Genomic DNA, 21,050 nt, shown 5'->3' on the forward strand with positions numbered 1-21,050 from the left:
GGGCAGAGGGCAGCAGATGGCTTTTCCCTTTATATATTTGCAAACAAAATGTGGCTTCCAGCCAAAGGCTCTGGAAAAAGTCTCGCCTTCAAAACAGGTTAGCATTGATCGGAATAGGTTTTGGCCGCGGACCTTCAGGCAAAAGTGGATTCAGATTTATCTATTGTAAGTATACTCAGGAGATGGTTCATGACAGACTTGTTCAATTTAAATTAGTTTTTGTGCTAGGTGGTACAGAAGAACCAATTTGGGTTAGTTAATGAAAACTCAGCCCGCTCCACAGTACTGAAACTCATCATGGACTTTTGTTTTAATGGGTGAACAGCTCTTTCAAATTAGCTCTATTTGAACACACAAGCGATAAAAACGTGGAGGCAGGCATTGTCTCAATTTAAATGAACTGATTTAACAGACTGTATTGAATTTGTCATTAGTTTAATTTTTTCCCGCATTCAAAATCAATTTAAATGAAGGCAGAGTCAAATAGCACAGCTGCTAACTGCACACAGCCAAGTTGCACCCGTGCATCTATGGATTTTGGCTGCAAGGCCAGCTGAGTGACAACAGACAGTAATCAATAAGTACTGGATTTTTCACACAGCATTTCTGATGCGGAATTGTTCAGCATTTTTGAGAAAATCTTCCTTTTCTGAAGACATACAGCACAAAGTTCAATCCTTTGGAATGACAGATTTAAGCATTGGAATCTGCTCATTGTGGAAATAATTATTCTATTTACTTTGTGCATTTGTGGTCAAATATTTGGGCATAGGCTGCTCTTAGAGATCCCGTTAATAATATTTTATTATGAGGTATTTGCCAATCCACTCCTTAGTTTTTGAACATTACAGGTCTGTCACGATTTGTTGCACTGGGGTTGCATACATTATTTTTTAAAGCTAGTCTGAATCAGTGAAACATCTCTCCACAAACTGGAGTATGTTTTCCTCTCTGTGTAAAGATAAGGAAATATTTTTTCACTGAACTGCCACTGGTTTTATTATAATAATCGAGTGGAGTACGTTTTCCTTAGCATTGTACAGTGGGTATGCATCCCCAGTTTTGTTATCAATTGTACGACAATTATGGCAAGAATTGTGAGCCATGCAAAAAGATTTTTCAAGGAAATAGTGATGCTGTCACTTTAATAGCAAAACAAAGTCTCAAATGCGAAAGGAATTAGTGCAATAATACTCTGCCATTAATTTATTCCACATCGCTGTGGATTTGAATTCCTAACTAGGTACTAACCTAAAAATTAAAATGTTGGTTAGCACTGCTGCCTCACGGCGCCCAGGACCCGGGTTCGATTCCGGCCCCAGGTCATTGTCCGTGTGCAGTTTGCACATTCTCCCCGTGTTTGTGTGGGTTTCACCCCCACAACCCAAAGATGTGCAGGGTAGGTGGATTGGCCATGCTAAATTACCCCTTAATTGTAAAAAGTAAAAATGTAAAAAATTTAAATGTTGCATTTCATATTTGCCTTGTGTAATGCTACAAATACTCAAAATATCTCAAGTCCCGAGGCTGCAGACAAGAAGAACAAATAATTCTGCTGCATAAAAAGAAAAAAAGTCAATCAGAAGCACAAGTCCTTTTAATTTCAGCAGTGATAAAAATACTGGACAATTTACAGCTCATATCTTTGTCCTAGATGTTTGTTTCAGTCTGTTGCCCATCAAGGGTGATGACACATGCTACAGTACAGTTCTCTACTAGCTCACCCAGGTAGTCAATAGTAATTTCTCTAATTGTGATGGGAGGCAGGTTTTCTATGCACCAACATAGGAATTCCTTTCCTTATTATCCCATGCATATTTCAGCCAAAGTTACTGAATAACAATCACAAGCAAGAAACCAAACTTGTAAACTCTGGAAAGTGACTGGACATGACTTTAAGATTTAAGATTGCTGTAGATTTTGACCAGTTATTGCTGCACGTGTATCTGGATAAAGGGATTTCCTGTGAATGATATTAAATTGACCCAAATTAAAACAGAAATGCTGCTTCTACTTAGCAAATCAGGATGCATTTACAGAGAATGGGATCCATCTTATGGGATCTGCTAGAATGGGAAATCTGGAGGGCGAGATGATTTAATTTAGTGGCAGTTGAAATTTGGCGGGTTCAAATTTAAATATTAACTGGTGTGTTTGTGGTGCGTTGGGTCTCATCTTCACTTAGTACATTTCAGTTATCCCCTTGGACAATGCCCTTTACTATGTTTAGAAGGGAGAGCTGGCTGAGCCAGAAAGTTCAGGCATGTCCCACGTAGATACGAGTACAACACTGGACACCAACATGAGCAGCCAGTAAAGGATGAATGCAAACATGCAACATTTTTTCTCCCATAATGAAGAAATGTCCCTCACTTCCGTGCGACCATCAAGGTGTGCCAACATGAGGTGTTGTCAGTACATTTAGCTCCCTAACTAAACTAGTGTCAATGAATAATGATGACGCACAGGTAGAGTGAAACAAACGTAATGTGTCTTCTTTGTGCTCGCAATAAGCCTTCTTTTAATGGCAGTGGCGTTGAGCCGAAAAATTGTGGCCATGTTGCAGAGTCTGCCTATTTGGCAGGAGGCTGTTTTATAGAACACCCACATGCGCTGCATTGTCAGCTGACGATGGGTTTCACCACTAAAAATCTTCCCCACTGCGCGATTGTTCGCCACTAGTACTTCTGAATTTTAATTGAAAGTGCGTGGGGACCAGCAAAAATCAAGAGAGCGGAAGTGGCTTCCACTTCTGCCTTTGGAACAGTTAAAATTCCACCCAATCAGCGAGATCTTCCAGTTGTTCATACAGGTGGCATCTTCCAGTCCCACCGACGGTGCGTCCCCGTTGCGGGTTTCCCAGCGGTATGGGATGGATTCAGTGGGAAATCCCATTGATAGCGGTGGCCCGAAAAAATCCTGCCGCCGTCCATTTTGCCCGAGAAACACACTGTGGGGAGGCCAGAGAATCCCGTCCAATGTTTCAGGTCAATGACCATTCCCTGGAATGCTAACCCTGACCAATGGAAACAGTTCAACCACAAGCCCACCCAACCCCTCCCCCATGACCATTTACCTTATAAACATTACAAAAACTGCACATCATTTTGAATTCCAATCCATTTCATTCGGATCAGTATCCTATGGTTGGAACTGTCGTTGATTATTGAGACACTTTTCAACTGATGTAGCATTCCACGGCTAAAAGTGATTTACACCGAAGGTAGCCTCAGTGGTAGCAGGAGCTCTTTATAGTAAAATACCCCCTTTATATGATGGAATTAATTCCATTACACCAGCTTCCCATTTAGACAACGATGCATGCACTTTTACCTTCAATACACTGTTGACAAATTTATGCCGATCCATTAACAGCCCCAGTAGCTGCAATGTCTGACGGGTCCTTCCTTGAATGAGAAACCGTTAATGCTGCGCATTTATTTTGCTGTCAGTAGTTGTGTTAAAGGAAATGGGTAAATGCCACAGGATTGCCTGGATAAGGGTTTGAGTGAATTGAGGTAAGCCTAAGACATAATGAGGTGGAGCTGGCAGAATGATCTTGATATGACTTAATTTGGAGCTTCCATGAAGTGTGAAACAGTACTAGATTGACAAAACAAAATTGTTAGAAGAGCTTCCGAGCTGAGAGAGGCTGGATTTCTGGGTTCATCTCATCAACAGGTTATGGCAATATACTTGAATAGGTTAATGTATGTTTGACATATTTACTTCTTCATTATGGGAGTTCCAGGAGTAAAGTAATAACTGATGGCACTTAACTGTCTGCTGAGTTTGGTCAATTTATGCGTTTGCTCTTTAAATTTACCTGCGGTGTTATGTTGTGGCACAAAGAGGGTGACCAGTATTGTGTAGAATATTACAGATTCTTCTGCGTACCTGGTTCCACGCCCAGTGCTGCAGAAAGCATCAAGCATTTGCCAGGTTTCTAATAAGAGGGCTAGAATTTGGAGGACTGGGATGGTTTTCTTACAGGTCATGGAATAGCTTGTTCCTCCTTCTGACTGCATTACCACGAGGTTTGGGAAAATCAAATGAAATTGGAAAATAGATAGAGCCTTATTCTTGAACCTCGGAGACTTTCACATAATATCATATGCTATTTCCAGCATAGAAAAAGGTCCATGCAGCACTTTTGTCCCACATGAGTCTCCTCCAGCCTTCTTCACCTCACCAGTCGATATCCTGCTCACCATTCCCTTTCACGTAGCTTCTGCAAATTGTGGCTCCTAGTTCTGGTCTCCTCAACAACATTTTCTCTATGTTTATCCTTTCTAACCCTTTTAAAATCTTAAACACCTCCCTCAGACATCACAATCATGGAAATGGTGAACAGCAGTGGTCCCACATCGATACCTATGGATCGCCACTTTGCAACTTTTTCCATCCTGAGTAACTAACTTTAAACGCTGCTCTTTTCTTTCTGTTTTATATCCATCTTCCAATCCATTCTGCGACTTGTTCTAACCTTAGTCATCAATCTACTATGTGATCATTTATCAAATGCCCTTTGAACCTCCAAATATCTTGCATTACCTAATTCTTTTTGCATACAAACAAATGAACATATGAATTAGGAACAGGAGTTGGCCATTCGACCCCTCGAGTCTGCTCTGCCATTCAATAAGATCGTGGCTGATCTTATTGTGGCCTCAACTCCAGATTCTGCCTACGCTGGGTAGTGTTTGACTTTTGACCTTCTGATTTTCCCAGACCTCATATTAATGCAGCCAGGTGAATGAGTAACATAGTCACAAGCTTGCAAGAAACCCACTCCATCCCACTCCATTCCTCTTGGCTAGAGAGCTACTATGTGAGACCTTATTGAAAGACTTTTGAAAATCAAAATATATTACATCAATTGTATTACCCTGATCGACCCTTGCTGTTACTTCAAAGAATTCTATTGAATGTCTAGAGTATGTAAATATCGTGACTGGGACTATGTTTCACATGTACTTAATGATGATGTGAACTGCTTTGGGACGTCCTGTAGATGTGAAAAGTGCCAAGCAAATATTAAGTCTTTTTCATTATTAATTTATTTGTATACAGAAGTAAATGTTCACATATCTATGAAACAGCAAATGGACAGAAATAACTTTATTTAATATAGGAATTTAACAAACAGCTCAGAAATGAATTGCATTCCAACCTCCATTTTACAAACTAGCAACTACAATGCAGTACTCGATACACTGAAGTCTTTACAGGTATGGAGTATCTATACCACTAACAGAAACTATTCCAAATAGAATAGTTTGAAATTGGTTTGTATAAAAGGAACTACATTTTATATTTTGAATAGCCATATGTTGTGTGTCACTGAAATCTTTGTCTTTCATTTAATTTCTACAGTTTGTCAGCCAGGATTCTTTAAGGCCTCACCATATAGCCTCTCCTGCAGCAAGTGTCCTCCTTACAGTTATACCAATGACAAGGGGTCAGTTTCTTGTCGTTGCATGGAAACCTACTTCAGGCGAGATGATGATCCACCTGCAATGGCCTGTACAAGTAAGTACACCTTGTAAACCATTACATTCTTTATGTGGGTAAAATTTATCCAACTATTTTCAAATGGAACATATAAAGGAAACTTTGGAACAAGTATACAGTGGACTAACCTCAGTTAACAGTGTGACAGCACTTTTTACTCCATGCTTTATAACTGTTATGAGGATGGAACTTCCAATTGGTCGTAAAACATTTAAAATGCTTGAATTCACATCCTGTGGTGTGGCATTATTACAGACGTCGGCCAGGATTTTGCTACAGAGGGTGCCAGCTGGAGTCGGGAAACTTCCTAACTTGCCAGAGTTGCCTCAGTAGAAAGGCACCCGAATGGTGCCATCTTTACTCCAAGGGGTGGGTGTGGATTAGAGTCAGACCTGTCGCCCCCTGCAAGTAGAGCGTAGGTGACTATGGTAGGGGCTGACTGCCTAAGCAGGCTGGTTAAAAGGCCTACCTTCGTTCTCTGGAACTTTGTCCCAGTTTTATTGAGACATTTTAGGCCTTGAAACTCTCACCCCCCACACCCCCCAACCTGTCCCCATGCCACCTCATAACTCCCTCATAACTCCCTCATAGCCCTCATGCAAACTCATGCCAATTTATTGTCCTTTCAATTACTGCACTATGTGCAGAACCAATAAGTCATTCTATTAACAATGGATTGTGTGGAACTGCCCAGAAAATAGTGCCCATTTGCAAATCTTCTTTATAGGCTTCATAAATGGATTATCTTAGTGGGGGGTTCTGTTTTTATATCAGGAGAGAACTATTGACTTTGCTTGATTGATATATTCAAATGTTTATCATAAGTGGTTCCATAACACCCCAGGTTCCCATGTAGACAATGAGGCATGCACTTATATTTTAACGGCATTGTTGACAAGTTTTTGCTGATCTAATGACAGCCCCATTGCCCCAAGTCTTATGGGCCCTTAAATGAACAACCATTGATGCCGCAGTTTTATTTTTCTGTCTCAGTATTTTCAATGGTTATTTGCACACGACTAAGAGGTCTGAAATGTTTGAAGTCTCTGTGATTTATACTTTAATGCTCTTTACACTTTTATAGAGTCCTATGAACAACAGTCTGTTTTTTCAAAAGAAGATTTTTTTTGTTGTGACCTTTTTTCCTGATTAGGTCTACACATGGCTTATTGGTTCCATAAGGTGCTCTGGGTGAATCGTCATGGAAGGGGCATAAATTGGTATGGGGGTTATAAAAAGCCATGGGGAGGTGGGGGGGGGGAGCATGAGTTGGCACTGAGTTGGAATAGAGAGGGCTTGGGGTTATTAGCAGGACCTTTTGACTTTTTCTTTCAAACGTTTATGGAATTCAAGCTATGGTTCACGACTCCACTGAGATCTATCAACATGCGTGACATTTGTGGGCAGCACGGTATCACAGTGGTTAGCACTTTGGCTTTACAGCGCCAGGGTCCCAAGTTTGATTTCCCCCTGGTCACTGTCTGTGCAGTGTCTGCACGTTCTCCCCGTATCTGCATGGGTTGCCTCCGGATGCTCCGGTTTCCTCCCACAATCCAAAGACGTGTAGGTTAGGTGGATTGGCCATGCTAAATTGCCCTTAGTGTTCAAAAAGGTTAGGAGGGGTTATTGGGTTACGGGGATAGGGTGGAAGTGATGGTTTAAAGTGGGTCGGTGCAGACACGATGGGCTGAATGGCCTCCTTCTGCACTGTATGCTCTATGTTCTATGAAGATGCTCGCCCGACTCCACAGTAATTGTGGGCGTCCAGAAGATGCATACCCGCTTCAATGGAGCCAGCCAGGTCGGGGGTGCATGGTGTAAGCTTTCTACTTGCATCTTTGTCCCATGCCAGCAAAAATCGGTTGTGCCAGGGATGGGGGCAAGAATACAGAATCGGGACCCACCTGCCAATTTTAATTGGCTATCCGGGCTGTTAGCTCTAAGATGGGAAGTGTTGCTGTTCTTTATTCTACATTCAGATTTTCTAAAAGTAAATCAGCAAAATACTTGCGAATATTGAACATCTAGCAAAAACTAAATGAAAAGATTGTTTCATCAGCCACACGAAAACTCAGCATCTATAATGTGTAACTTCAAAACATTAAGTTGCAGAATTCCCCCTGCACACTTGAATAGGCAGGTCCTTGAGTTCTTCAGGTATTTTTGAAAGAAAAGTCTCAAAACACTTACGTGGGCAGTGTGGTGATATGCATTACCGTAAATATACAAGGGGTTAATGTAAATACACTACAACTAAGTAAACACTAGAGGGAGTACCAGAGACGTCATGGCATACAGACAAACAGCTAATGAACACATAGAATAGGTCACGATGAATGGGCAGTCAAGACACCGAGAGGTGACACTACCACAAGGGGGCATTACACAACCCATATATAAGGACAGGGCACACATGCTCTGTTTCTTTCCACAGGTGACACTTAGAGAGTAGGACAGGGGCAGATCAGAAGCATCACACCCACCGCATGGCTTAGAGCAGACTGGTTAGTTAGACTGAGTAACTGTAGCAAGATTAGCAGGAGAGTCGAACTCATAGAGAACTGTGCTGATGGTTCAATAAATCACATTGAACTTACTTTAATGTCTGGAGTAAATTTTGGTCAAAGCTGCATTGAGTTGCAGCCTGTGTTATCCCAGAGTACATAACAGAACAGGCAGGTTACGTGATTGGCCGAATAGTATGAAAGCGTGAAATTATCCACTCTGGTAGAAAAGTTTGATCCGCAGAATACAATTTACAAGATGAAAAACAGTAAATGTTGACATTCTGAGGGAAACAATGAGGAGGATGTGAAGACCTGAATATTACTGGCCCCTGACAGGCTGGGAGTTGGGTGGAGGCAGTAAAACCATGCAACGTAATTCAGCGCCGTTGCCTGGTTGGATGTGGAATGTTCGTCCACTTCAGTTTTCAGGGCAGCCAACAGGCATAGTTAAAGATCCAATCAATATACGAACACGCAACATGAATTAGGAACAGGAGTAGGCCACTCGGCCCCTCGAGCCTGCTCTGCCATTCAATAAGATCACGGCTGATCTGATTGGAACCTCAACTCCATATTCCTGCCATAACCTTTAACCACCTTGTTAATCAAGAATCTATCTACCTCTGCATTAAAAATATTCGAAGATTCTGCTTCCACTGCCTTTTGATGTGGAGATGCTGGCGTTAGACTGGGGTGAGCACAATAAGAAGTCTTACAACACCAGGTTAAAGTCCAACAGGTTTGTTTCAAATCACTAGCTTTCGGAGCACTTCGGAATTCACCTGAGGAAGGAGCAGTGCTCTAAAAGCTAGTGATTTGAAACAAGCCTGTTGGACTTTAACCTGGTGTTGTAAGACTTCTTACTGCCTTTTGAGGAAGAGAGTTCCAAAGAGAGTTTGGTTTAGCACAGGGCTAAAGAGCTGGCTTTTAAAGCAGACCAAGGCAGGCCAGCAGCATGATTCAATTCCCGTACCAGCCTCCCTGAACAGGCGCCGGAATGTGGCGACTAGTGGCTTTTCACAGTAACTTCATTTGAAGCCCACTTGTGACAATAAGCAATTTTCATTTAATTTTCACTTCATTTTCATTTCATTTCATTTTTCATTTTCATTTCATTTCATATTTCTCTTCACCTCCGTCTTAAATGCATGACTCCATATTTTTAAACAGTGATCCCTAGTTCTAGATTCTCCGCCCTGTCAATACCCCTCAGGATCTTGTACATTTCAATCAAGTCACCTCTTACTCTTCTAAACTCTAATGGATACAAGTTCAGCCTGTAAAATCTTTCCTCATAAGGCAACCCACCCATACCAGGTATTAATCTGATGAACATTTTCTGAACTGCTTCTAGCACATTTGCATCTTTACTTAAATAAGGAGACTGATACTTGTACACAGTACTCCAGATGTCGTCTCACCAGTGCCCTGTATAACTGAAGTGTAACATCCTTACTTTTGTATTCAATTCCTCCTGCAATCAAAGGCCACTTTACAGAGCCACCAGCATTTTACCCACCTCGGGACAACCCTCTGCCGTATGGGAAGGCTCCCAGCAAACCCCCTTGCAGCAACCTGGAGGCCCACTGGAGGCCGAGGCTGAATAACGCAAAGAGGGGGCCATGGGCAAGGGAGGTAGCCCCCCCCCCCCCCCCCACAATCCCAATAAACTCCCGTAGGGATTACCCTTCTGACGTTTGATGCTCTGAAAGTTTTTAACAATGGTGAAGCAATTAAAATTGGGAATTCTCGAGAGACTAGAATCAGATAAACACCAATATCTCAGAGGCTGTGTGGCTGGAAGAGATTACAGAGATGGGGAGGGACAAAACCATGGAGTAATTTGAAAACAAGGTTAAACTTGAAGTTTGAGTAAACAAGAGTCAGGGTAAATCAGCAAGCACAGAGTGATGAGAGAATGGGGCATGGTACAAGTGAGCACATGGGATGCAGAGGATTGGATGGCCTTAAGTTTACAGATGGAAGAATATGGTAGGTCAGCCAGGAGTGCACTGGAGTAGACATATTTCAGATGTAACCAAGACATGGACTCGGGTTTTAACAGATGAGCTGAGGCAAGGGCAGAGAGGGGTGATATTGTGGAAATGAAAATAGTATTCGTGATTGTGTGGGGATGTGGCCAGGAGCTCAACTTAAGTTCAAATATGACACCATAGAAACTATGAAAATATGAGTCTCCTCCATTCAGTGCGATCATGGCTGATCCTCTATCTCAACACCATACTCCCACACTCTCCCCATACCCCTTGGTAGCACAGTGGTTAGCACTGTTGCTACACAGCGCCAGGGACCCGGGTTCGATTCCCGGCTTGGAATTAATTGGATGACATTTCTGTTCATCCAGTATTGGATGTCAGACAAGCAGTCTGGCAATTTAGCAATAGTGAAGGAGTCAAGAGAGGTGGTAGTAAGTTAGAGATAGGTGTCACAAAGATGCATGTGAAAGCTAATTCCTTGTTTTAGATGATGTTCCCAAGGGTAGCATGAAATAGCAGATATAGCAGAAATATAACGGGGGGCCATGGATAAATCCTTGGGGAACACCAGAGATAACAGTGCAGGAATTGGAAGAGATGCCATTCTGCATGATACTCTGACTATGATTAGATAGATAAAAATGGAACCAACTATAGTGCAATCCTATCCAGCTCGATATTATATTGTTATTGATAACTTGAGATGTGTACTGTATTAAGGAGGGCCCTTGTTCCTGGTAGTAATCTGGGCAATATGTTTTTGAACAGTGAGTGAGAACAGGATCCACATTTCCACCCTCCACAATTTTAGTAAACACTGACACTCATCATCCAGACGTACACGTGAAGCACCATCACGTGGACCTTCTCGAGGGCAATTAAGGTTGGCCTTGCCAGTGATTCTCACAGTAAAACAAATGGATGCATGGCATTGCTGGGTGGCTGGGCATGAATCAATAACTTCAGGAGAGGGAAAAGGAAAAAATTGGCATTATATGCCAAAAATGAGCAAAAGTTGTACCAAGCAAGTTTTAAAACAACTACTACAAATTCTTGCTTGCTTTTGTTCATTCTTTAATCATTGTCATGTTTAACTTAGTATCAATAATGATAAAATAAGATGCAAATCAAGGCAGCTGGTCATACTTCAGTGACTTAAGCACAAAAGCCTAGGCGGACAATTCAGTGCAGGAGTAAAGGAGTGTGCTGTATTGTTGCAAACGCTGTCTTTCAGATGAGGCTTTAAACTGAGGCCTTCTTCCCTCTTGGGCAGACGTACTGGATCCCACAACATTATCCTGACTAATACGTACCCTTCAAGCAACATCACAAAAGAAAACCAGATTATCTGGCCATTTCCCCATTGCTATTCATAGAATCTTGCTGTGCACAAATTGGCTGCTGAATTTCAAACATTATGAAAGCGACTATATGGGGCTTTGCTGTTGACTTGTGGTATTGAAGGGAGTTGGGGAGGAGGAATTTCCAGATGGAATACTTGGAATTATAGGTTGCCGGGACATGATGCTAAAATTAACAGCCGGATTTCATTCAGCATTATTCAGCATGAACGAGATCTTCCAGCCATTCATGCCAGCGGGATCTTCTGATCCCACCGACAGCACACCCATGCCATGGGTTTCACGGCAGCATCAGGTGGATTTAATGGGAAATCAAAATTGACAGTAGCGGGACATGAATGGTCAACGGCAGGCCACCTCCTGCTGCCGAGAAACACACTGCAAAGAGGACAGAGGAACTCACCCCATGTTTCAGGTGGGCAGATGGAAGGGAAATCCTGCGGCACAAGGCTGCAGATGGGAGTGGACAGGAGGAAAGAAGAAAGGGAGGGGAGACATTTGTGGGGTGCAGCGGGTGAGTTCATGGTCTGTGGTTGGAGGTCGTGCTTCCGGTGATGGAGGTCAGGGAGTGGTTATGAAGACCAAGAAGCAGGGAGATCATGCAGATCAAGGAAGGTATTGCAAAAGTCAGGGGAGATTTGGAAATCTAGAAGAGACTGTGGAGTTTAGAGGGAAAGATGATAATGGGCAGAGGGGAGATGGTGAAAGTTGTGTGGGGAAGCGATGGAGATTGGAGGGAGATATGGAGATCACAGAGATCTTGGATGTCAGAGGGGGAGATCAAAGTTGTTAAGGAAGAAGCTAGACAGGGAGTATCAGCAGACAATGCGACTCCAGCACTTAACGTACTGGGGTGAATTTTAAGTAAAGAATAAAATAACAAAATGATACATTAAATGTAGCAAGAGCTAAATATCTCAACAATGTACTTGAAATGGATGTCAAAAAGGAAAAAATAAAAATTCAAAATTTTTGCACTCCAAGGAATTGCAAATGGAATTCTAAAACATTTTCCATCTGGGATTTTCTTCTAGTCTGATATATTCCTGTAATATACTTTAGTATATGATATCACATATGATTTTGTGATTTAGAGTGTGCAGTATGTATTACAAGACAACCTAAAAGAGTGGATTTTATAGGAAGTAATTATTGCACGTAATTGTTAGGGGCCGGTTTAGCACAGTGGGCTAAACAGCTGGCTTGTAATGCAGAATAAGGCCAGCAGCGCGGGTTCAATTCCTGTACCGGCCTCCCCGAACAGGCGCCGGAATGTGGAGACTAGGGACTTTTCACAGTAACTTGATTGAAGCCTACTTGTGACAATAAGTGATTATTATTATTATTATTATTAATTGAAATTCAGTGTTTGTTCATTCTGTAAAAGTAGGGAATGTACACACAGGGTAGGCAATTTACACTGTTTTTGTCACTGATCCCAGGACCACCCTCAGCCCCACAGAATGTCATCTCCAACATCAACAATACCAGTGTGATTCTGGACTGGACTCCTCCAGCTGATGGTGGAGGTCGAAAAGATGTGACCTACCTTGTGATTTGCAAGAGGTGCAGCGTGGATTTGGTCCAATGCGAGGAGTGTGGTGGCGGTGTCCGATATATCCCACAGGAGGCTGGGCTCAAGAACACCACGGTGATGGTGGTGGATCTCCTGGCTCACACCAATTACACCTTTGACATTGAGGCAGTGAATGGAGTGTCAGAGCTGAGTTCTGTCCCCAGACAGTTTGTGTCTGTAAATGTCACAACAAATCAAGCAGGTAGGTGCCTTTGAATAAGGTGGATTAGGATTTGGTCTTCATTGATAAACAGAGACCAAAAATGTACTTTAGTTATTGGTTTTCACCATCGGCTAAATGTTTGCATCATTTCAGGGAGTTATTTTGCATGACATGCATTTTATTTTAAAATTAATATTACTCCATCTGCAAAGAATGAGAACATATGCATAGGCAGCAATAAAACCCTACCTATAGAACACATCAGTGTCATCACAAAGGAATACTATTAATTGACTTGTGTTCCTTTGTAATTAAATTAATTCAAGAACAGCTCCTTGTGGCTTGCAATGAAATGTGCCCTTATTTTAAAAAGCAACAGAGACCGGGGGTGTGGCTACTTTCCTTTTAGTACTCTGTGATCAACTCCAGGGATTCCAAGTAAAATCTACTGTTGTACATTGAGATCAGACCGTCGAACTGAACTTGGATTCAGGAACAGGGTGTTGCAATTCATACCAGAATTAAATTGATTGCTCAATTTTTTTGAATGAAAATTTGAGCCATTCTGGACATTGATCAAAATTCATCGAGTAGTTTTTGTATGCTTCACCACTGATATTTTGTTTGCATGTAAGACCTCTACTGACTGTAAAGGTACTAATTAAAGCCAAGTTTGGACTGAATCCAGATCTTGGTAGTTTTTATCAATAGCACGGAACTGGTCATATTTCGGCAAATAATGCACTAAATCTACATTAACAGTTCAGTGCAGTGATGAGTGATTTATTGTTATAAATGAGACATCAAAACAAGGCCACAGGAGGACAGTGTCCTAGTTGACCATTTTCTCTCAACCAGCAATAATAAAACAGATTATTAGACCCTATGTCATCCGTAAAGATTGCAAACAAATTTCTACCAAACCTTAAGCAATCTAGAAAGCCAATTGGCTTTTCTGGTCACTGAAATTCAACTTTCAAGCAATGTATGTAGATTCCTCACTTCTCATTTTTGATGAGAACTCAAGTGCTCATTTTTTCTAAAGAAATAGGCTGCCGAGATTACAATGTTGCTCGTTTGCGTTTTCTCGAAGCTACATATATTAATATGCGAGGACCTGTCCTCTGCAGGCAAAAGGAACATGTCTGGGCAGTTCACCTTTTTGAATAAACAAAATCATGTGGCTATTAGTTCCCTCATGCATTTTCCATGGAAACGTCTTGACCAATCCACAGAGCCAACTTTCCAACCAATCAGCACCCTTTTCTCATGTAGTATAAATTGTTGTTCCCTTTTAAATTTGATATTCTTGTATCTGTCCTGATGAATGCAAGGCTAAAAGCTTTGTCAGCATGTGCCTTTTTTCAGCAGTAAACAGTAATATGCGTTTTGTTAAAAGTTTAACCTCCTCAGAAAAGGAAAACAGTATTTCCAATACGATTATGCCAATTGAGTGATAAGCTTTTGATTCATTTTAAATTTGCAATCTCCAGAATGGAACATTATTTTCCTTTCCTAAAATAGCAATAAACTGAAAATCAAATGCACTGTCCGATACCATGTTTTGGTCAAATTGGTATAGATTGTCCAAGTAGAATAATGTACTAAAGGATTCATGATAGGCAGTCATGCTGTACAGTTTAGAACTCACAAGTGAGCAGAAACTGATAATTCATAGGCAACAAAGTTATACATTCTGTTTCTACCGGATGCTGAATAAGAATTAAAATGATGGAAATGAGATGTAAATTTTGCTTTGCAATGGGAACTAAATTGATGTGTTATTTGCAGATGGTTCTGATGGCATGATTTTTTTTTTACAGCGCCATCTGTTCTCAGTTGTAGCATCATCTCCATAAAATGAAAAAAACATGTGTGATATAAAATACAGTTCTCAATACACAAGTCCACAGGGAGGGTAAAAACCTGTCGACTATTGATTGCTCACTGTCACTAGTAGATACTGTTCATCATTAACTGAAACTTATTTGGCAATCTGAATGAGAAAAGGGACGGGAATAGCTTGAGTGTGAACCACTGCAGTTACACTGCTGAAGTGGTCTCCATTCTGTTGCTGTTTTACTTCAGATTCCAGGAGACTGACGTCCAACAACTGGCTCCTCACATTTATGCTGCTAAATCTGGCCACCTTATCCTGACAGCAAGCTCTGATTTCCATGGAAAATTGGGAGCAATTTAAAGTAGGAGCAATTTTAACCTGGATCTGCCTGGCAAGAAACTGACGCAATCAGATGAGCCGCACGCTTAATGTGCTATTCAAATTTACTTTCCATTGAATTCAATGCCATTCAATCCGTACAAATGACCAGTATAAAATTGACCTCAATTCAGAGCTTAAGCATATTATTAAGGGGCTTTTAATAAGATGGAGCTGTACTATATCAGGCTTGTAACCTCGTTGCAGCCTTGGTCCAAACATGGAGAAAAGAGTTGAACTGGAGAAAGTGGTAAAGTAGGACTGACTACCCCTAACATTAAGGCAGCATTTGACCAAGTTTGGCACCAAGGAACCCAAGCAAAATATGAGATAATGGGAATCGGAAAGAAATCTTTTAGCTGGTGGGAGTCATATTTAGCACAAAGGAAGATGGTTGTGGATGTTAGAGGTCAATCATCTCAGCCCTTACAAATCACTACAGGTGTTCCTCAGGATAGTGACCTAGGTCCAACCATCTTCATATGTCTCATCAATCATCTTTTTTCCACCATAAGATCAGAATTGGGGATGTTTGCTGATGATTGCATGGTATATTCAGTACCATTCGTGACTCTTGCATCATGAAGCAGTCCATGTCGAAATGTAACCAGACCTGGACAATATCAAGGCTTGTGCTGATAAGTGGCAAGTACATTTTGCACCACACAAGTGCTGGGCAATCACCATCTCCAACAGGAGAAAACGTTCTGAGGTTACCATTGACCAGAAACCTTAACTGGACCAGGCATGTAAATACTGTGGCTACAAGGGCAGGTCAGAGACTGGAAAGTCTGGAGCAAGTTACTCACCTCCTGACTCCCTAAAGCCTGCCCATCATCTACAAGGCACAAGTCAGAAGATGAATGGAATACTCGCCACTTGCCTGGATGAGTGCAGCTCCAACAACACTTAAGCTCAACAGCATTCAAGTTAAAGTAGCCTGTTTAATAGTGTAAACTTTATACAAGCTGCACTGTAGTAACCTATCAAATCTAGATCAACAGCCGATTCCAAAACATATCCTCCATCATCTAGGAGGGCAAGTGGAACAGATGCATGGGAACAACATCTCCTTCAAGTGCCCCTCCAAGTCACACACCATACTGACTTGGAACTATAATGCCGTTGCTTCACTGCACTGTATGGGGAGGTAGTGGCATTGTCAATGGACTAGTAATCCAGAGACCCATAGTCATGCTCCTGGGTCCCAGGTTCAAATCCCGCCATGGCAGTTGGTGAAATTTGAATTCAATAAAAAAAAAGAATCTGGAATTAAAAGTCTAAAGGTGACCATGAAACCATTGTCGATTGTCGTAAAAAACCATCTGGTTCACTTAGGGAAGGAAATCTGCCGCCCATACCTGGTCAAGCCTACATGTGACTCCAGATCCACAGCAATGTGGTTGACTCTTAAATGCCTTCAGGAATGGGCAATAAATGCTGGCCCAGCCAGCGATGCCCTAATCCCCATGAACAAATAAAAAATAAACTATATCAGATGGACTGCAGTGGTTAAGACAGCGGCTCACCACCACTTTCTCATGAGCAAATAGAAATATGCAACAAACTCTTACATCCCATGAAATAATGCAACCTAAATGAATTTGATCATATCAAGAGTGTTTAATTTTGGCAAGTTAATACAAAAGGAAACAGACAAATACTGGATCCTGGACACCTGGGATAATGACAGAAAATGCTGGAACTACTCAGTGGGTCAACCAGTATCCAATCTGTTGCTATATATGTTCCCTGACCTCTTAATATTTCCACAATTTCCTGTTTATATTCATGACCAAAAATGTTGCTTTTTCCCAGAGTGTGATCAGTTGCCTTGCTGAGCACAGGATCCTTATTTTTGACAAGTTTTGAACAATTCAAGGCTGTGTTTTCCTGCCTAGACTTTCCTGTTTGTGGAAAACAAACTCGAATGACCAGGCAAAACTTTCAGAATCTTATAATGATACTGTTACGTCGGCACCTTGAAATGACAAATCTGCACACGACTGTGGCTACCAATCAACATGTACTGCCGACATCATTCAAAATAAAACAAAACAAATCAAAAAAAAAACACGTCGATAAATCAGACAGTGAGATTCTAGCAAGTTTAGCATCTGACTTTATATGGAAGATCAATCTACTATTCGTTTGAAGTAAATATACAGTCAGCTAGTCCCGAAGAGGTCAGTCTGTTTAATATCTGACCTATTGTCTAACATTTTTATCATTTGAACATCAATCATTGGTTTTCTAAATAGTGATATTTGTTCACTGTATTTACATGTAGGATAATTTTAAAATTCTTTATTCTGAGGTTTATTCCTTTGAAGGAAAGTAGGGACTGAGTAATGATATCTCCAGGTTGTCAGGGCTGCCAGTTTGAAAATGGTCTGTGTGAAATATTTCCAAAGTTAGAATCAAAATTTGTGATTGAAAATAGCTTTGGGGTTGTAAACCTTTGATGACACACATGTACCAAAAATACCAATTTCAGACACCTTGCTAAACACTTGCACGTTCGTAATTAGAGTTACTGCTAATCTCACAAACCCTTTGCATACCAAAATGATGATGGACAATGCCCTGGAAGAGTATCTGGGGCTGTATTATTAAATGAATACACTTGAAGAAGGGTGAGGAACATCCACCTCATGCATTCGACAATGCAGATTTTCACATACTATTGCTCACCATCTAGTGATGACAACCCATGACAGAAGCAAAACGTGGCAGAAGCAAGTGCCTTAAGAGGTCCACAGTGATATTTGCAGCATGCGTGCATACTTCTGGTGTGAGTTGTGCCAGATGCCATATTAGTGAGAGCTTTGAGCACACGCCATGCAGAGTAGGCAGATCCTGAAACCAGCACAGCCACTTGGAGCTCAAAGCTCCAGCTAATTCCCTCTCTTAATCAGGCAGAATGTGTGCTCCAGAGCAGGGTGATCTCCCGCCATCGCTCCTTAAAACAATCATCAATTACTGATAGTTTAGTTGCTGGTTGATGGATATTGCTATGATTGTGAAACTGTTTGGTGCTTTGCAGACTTTATTAAGGTTGCTAAAGTCTATAGGCAATGGCGTGGCAGAAAACAATTTCCCCAAGACATGGGTGCAGTGATAGACATTCCCCTTGGAATATTGCGCAGGGAATGCAAACAGCAGAATAATCTGCTGGATGAGGGAGGAGGAAGAAGGCCCCAGCTAGCAGGAATATAGGCACAGGGCTTTTCAGGTAGCAATTCTACCTGAAACTCAGTGAGGAACACCGAGTGAGATATTTGTACTTAATGCCGCAATTCCAAATGTGCTCTCAAAGCATGAGGGCTGCATTGCTGGTGGCTACAGGGTGACCAACTCTGGGAAAATAAAATCAGGGACACTTTGCCTTGAGGACTGTAGGAGTGTGAGGTTCGGGTGGGTGGAGGAGGGGGGGGGGGGGGGGTGAGGTGCAGGGGACATCTGTTTTGACTCTGGACTCGCATTTGAGACTGTTTCTGCCACCTGACCTGACTTCAGGACCAACCAATACCATGTTTCGGGTCTGAGACTGCTGCTACTGGTTGGGAATCCCCCCCCCCAACCCCCCAGACATTCACTGGCAGCTCACCAATCCAAACTACTCACCTCTCAAAGCCAAACAACTCTTCGAGGTTAGTGCCCCCTCTGTTTCCTCGTGGCTGTGTGGTATTGTCTGCACAGACTGAGCTCATAGTGCGTATGCACATTCACAAATGATCCAGATACAAGAGAAATCTGGGACAAATGGCATCCTGGGAAGCTCAGGTTTCCAACATAGGACAGAAATCCAAATTGTTGGGAAACCCTGGAAAACCCAGGAAGGTTGTTTACCCTGGGTGGCATTAAAGGTGACCTCGGCCACGTGACTGGTTCCTTGAGACTGGAGCTCGAAGTGTTTGCATATTTCACAAGTTTGCTGTCCACTGTTCTGTAAAGGAGGCCACTGAGGCCCTCTATTGCCAGAAAGCAGCAAGCAAAATGAGCACACAGCATTTCTAGGTTGACAAGTTTCCCCATGGTGAAGGGTACCATTGACTACACACAAATCATTTTTCCGGTGCCATATGCCAACTCTGAGACTGCAACTGAAAGGTATTTCACTCTCTCTCTGTCCAGCTGGTATGCAAGCATGCTCAGTGCATCAGGCAAGTCAATGCCCGGTATTCCCGTAACAGCCTCCCCGAACAGACGCCGGAATGTGGCGACTAGGGGCTTTTCACAGTAACTTCATTTGAAGCCTACTTGTGACAATATGCGATTTTCATTTCATTTCATTCTGGCTGCATTCATTCCGTGCCATCTGCATTTGAGCCAATGGGCAAAAGGTGGCACCAAGTGAGAAGGGCTCTCAGCTGATGACATGGCTGCTGACTCCGGTCTGCTGTTCAGCACATATAGGGCAAGAAAGCCTTGCTGCCACATGACATGTGATGCAGCAGTCATGCTCCATTGCCTGAACAGCTCTTCAGGATCTCTGCAGTACTCAGTATAGCAGGTGTCAAATTTTGTGGCGATCTGCTTGCTGCATAGTTTCACCATCACATACACACCTTACTGCCGTTTATAAGGCATGCAGTGCAGGAGGAGATAGTGAAAGAGGTAGACTAGACTTGCTTCCTAAGCAGGCTCTCCAAGAAGAATAGATCTCACTGCGAAACTAATAAACGCAACCCTGATTTCCCATTCACCAACAGTCTCACAACGTGCTGTTCTGTCTATTCACCTTCTTCTTAGGCAATCCCTTGGGATTGAGGATGAAGTTAAGCAAGAATGATAAATAAACTTAACAAAAGGCTGTAAAGATAGCCTGGATTACCCCCAGTCTCCAGAACCTCCCAAGTGCTACCAGCATAGTCAAAACCTTTTTCTTTCTCCTGGTGTGAGCTGTCTTCAGGAGAGTTGCCACCAATGGAGCGATGATCAGGACTGTACCCATGTTATCTTGAAATTTTCGATATTTATCCCTAATTTTGAAAGTCTTTGTGCCATATTTGGGAGTAGCTTGGATTAACCCTTTTAACTGGTCGGTGATGAGGTCACCAGCTTCCTTGCCTCACCTTCTTGGCTCAAGTCACATAATCAGTAACGGAAAACAGATTGTAATGATACACTTTCACAGACTTCATTAGTGAACCCAAAAGGTATTTATTAATAAGAGTTGTACAGCAGCCGCCTGGCTGTAGCTTGCTCCCAAATGTCTCTGCCTAGGAGCCCCTCTCAATGCGGGGTGATTGCACACTCTTATAATTGGTCACCCAGGCCATGTGACCCTTACTCTGCTGTGTTGCCCTTAAAGGGACAATCACCAAACACCTGTTACACTTTAACTTCTTTCTGCAATCTTCAATACCTAATTCACTCAGCCCTAAATATTAACTAAACATTATGGGCGAGATTCTCTAAAAATGGGGCTGTGTCCCCATGCCGATGGGAAAACCGTCGCCAACGACTCCGGCGTCAACAGCCCCCGAAAGTGAGGAATTCTCACCTTTCTAGGGGGCTAAATTGCTCCCGGAGTCGTCCCCGCAGCTCCAGACTGTGCCAAAGGGCCGGCATGAGTTCACGCATGCACGGAGCGGCCGGCGCGGGCTCGCGCATGCGCGGACTGGCTGGCGTATTTTTGCACATGTGCGGGGGTTCCCTTCTCCTCGTCGGTCCCCGACGGGGAATATGGTGGAGCCCTACAGGGGCCC

The 21,050-nt window shown here is 42.4% G+C and overlaps 1 protein-coding gene across 5 annotated transcripts in view; it reads left to right on the plus strand.

The window, feature by feature from the left end:
• Window positions 1-21,050, plus strand: part of LOC140429747 (ephrin type-A receptor 5-like) — a 457,733-nt gene that overhangs the window by 207,370 nt on the left and 229,313 nt on the right. For 4 of the 5 annotated variants that reach the window (XM_072517111.1, XM_072517108.1, XM_072517109.1 and 1 more), the window contains exons 4-5: window positions 5,377-5,532; window positions 12,822-13,157. In XM_072517111.1, the coding sequence (XP_072373212.1) occupies window positions 5,377-5,532; window positions 12,822-13,157 (492 nt within the window). The remainder of the gene's footprint in view (window positions 1-5,376; window positions 5,533-12,821; window positions 13,158-21,050) is intronic. The other variant, XM_072517112.1, reaches the window with a different exon arrangement.

The sequence above is a fragment of the Scyliorhinus torazame genome, chromosome 9 (assembly GCF_047496885.1).
Source record: "Scyliorhinus torazame isolate Kashiwa2021f chromosome 9, sScyTor2.1, whole genome shotgun sequence".
Lineage (NCBI taxonomy): Eukaryota > Metazoa > Chordata > Chondrichthyes > Carcharhiniformes > Scyliorhinidae > Scyliorhinus > Scyliorhinus torazame.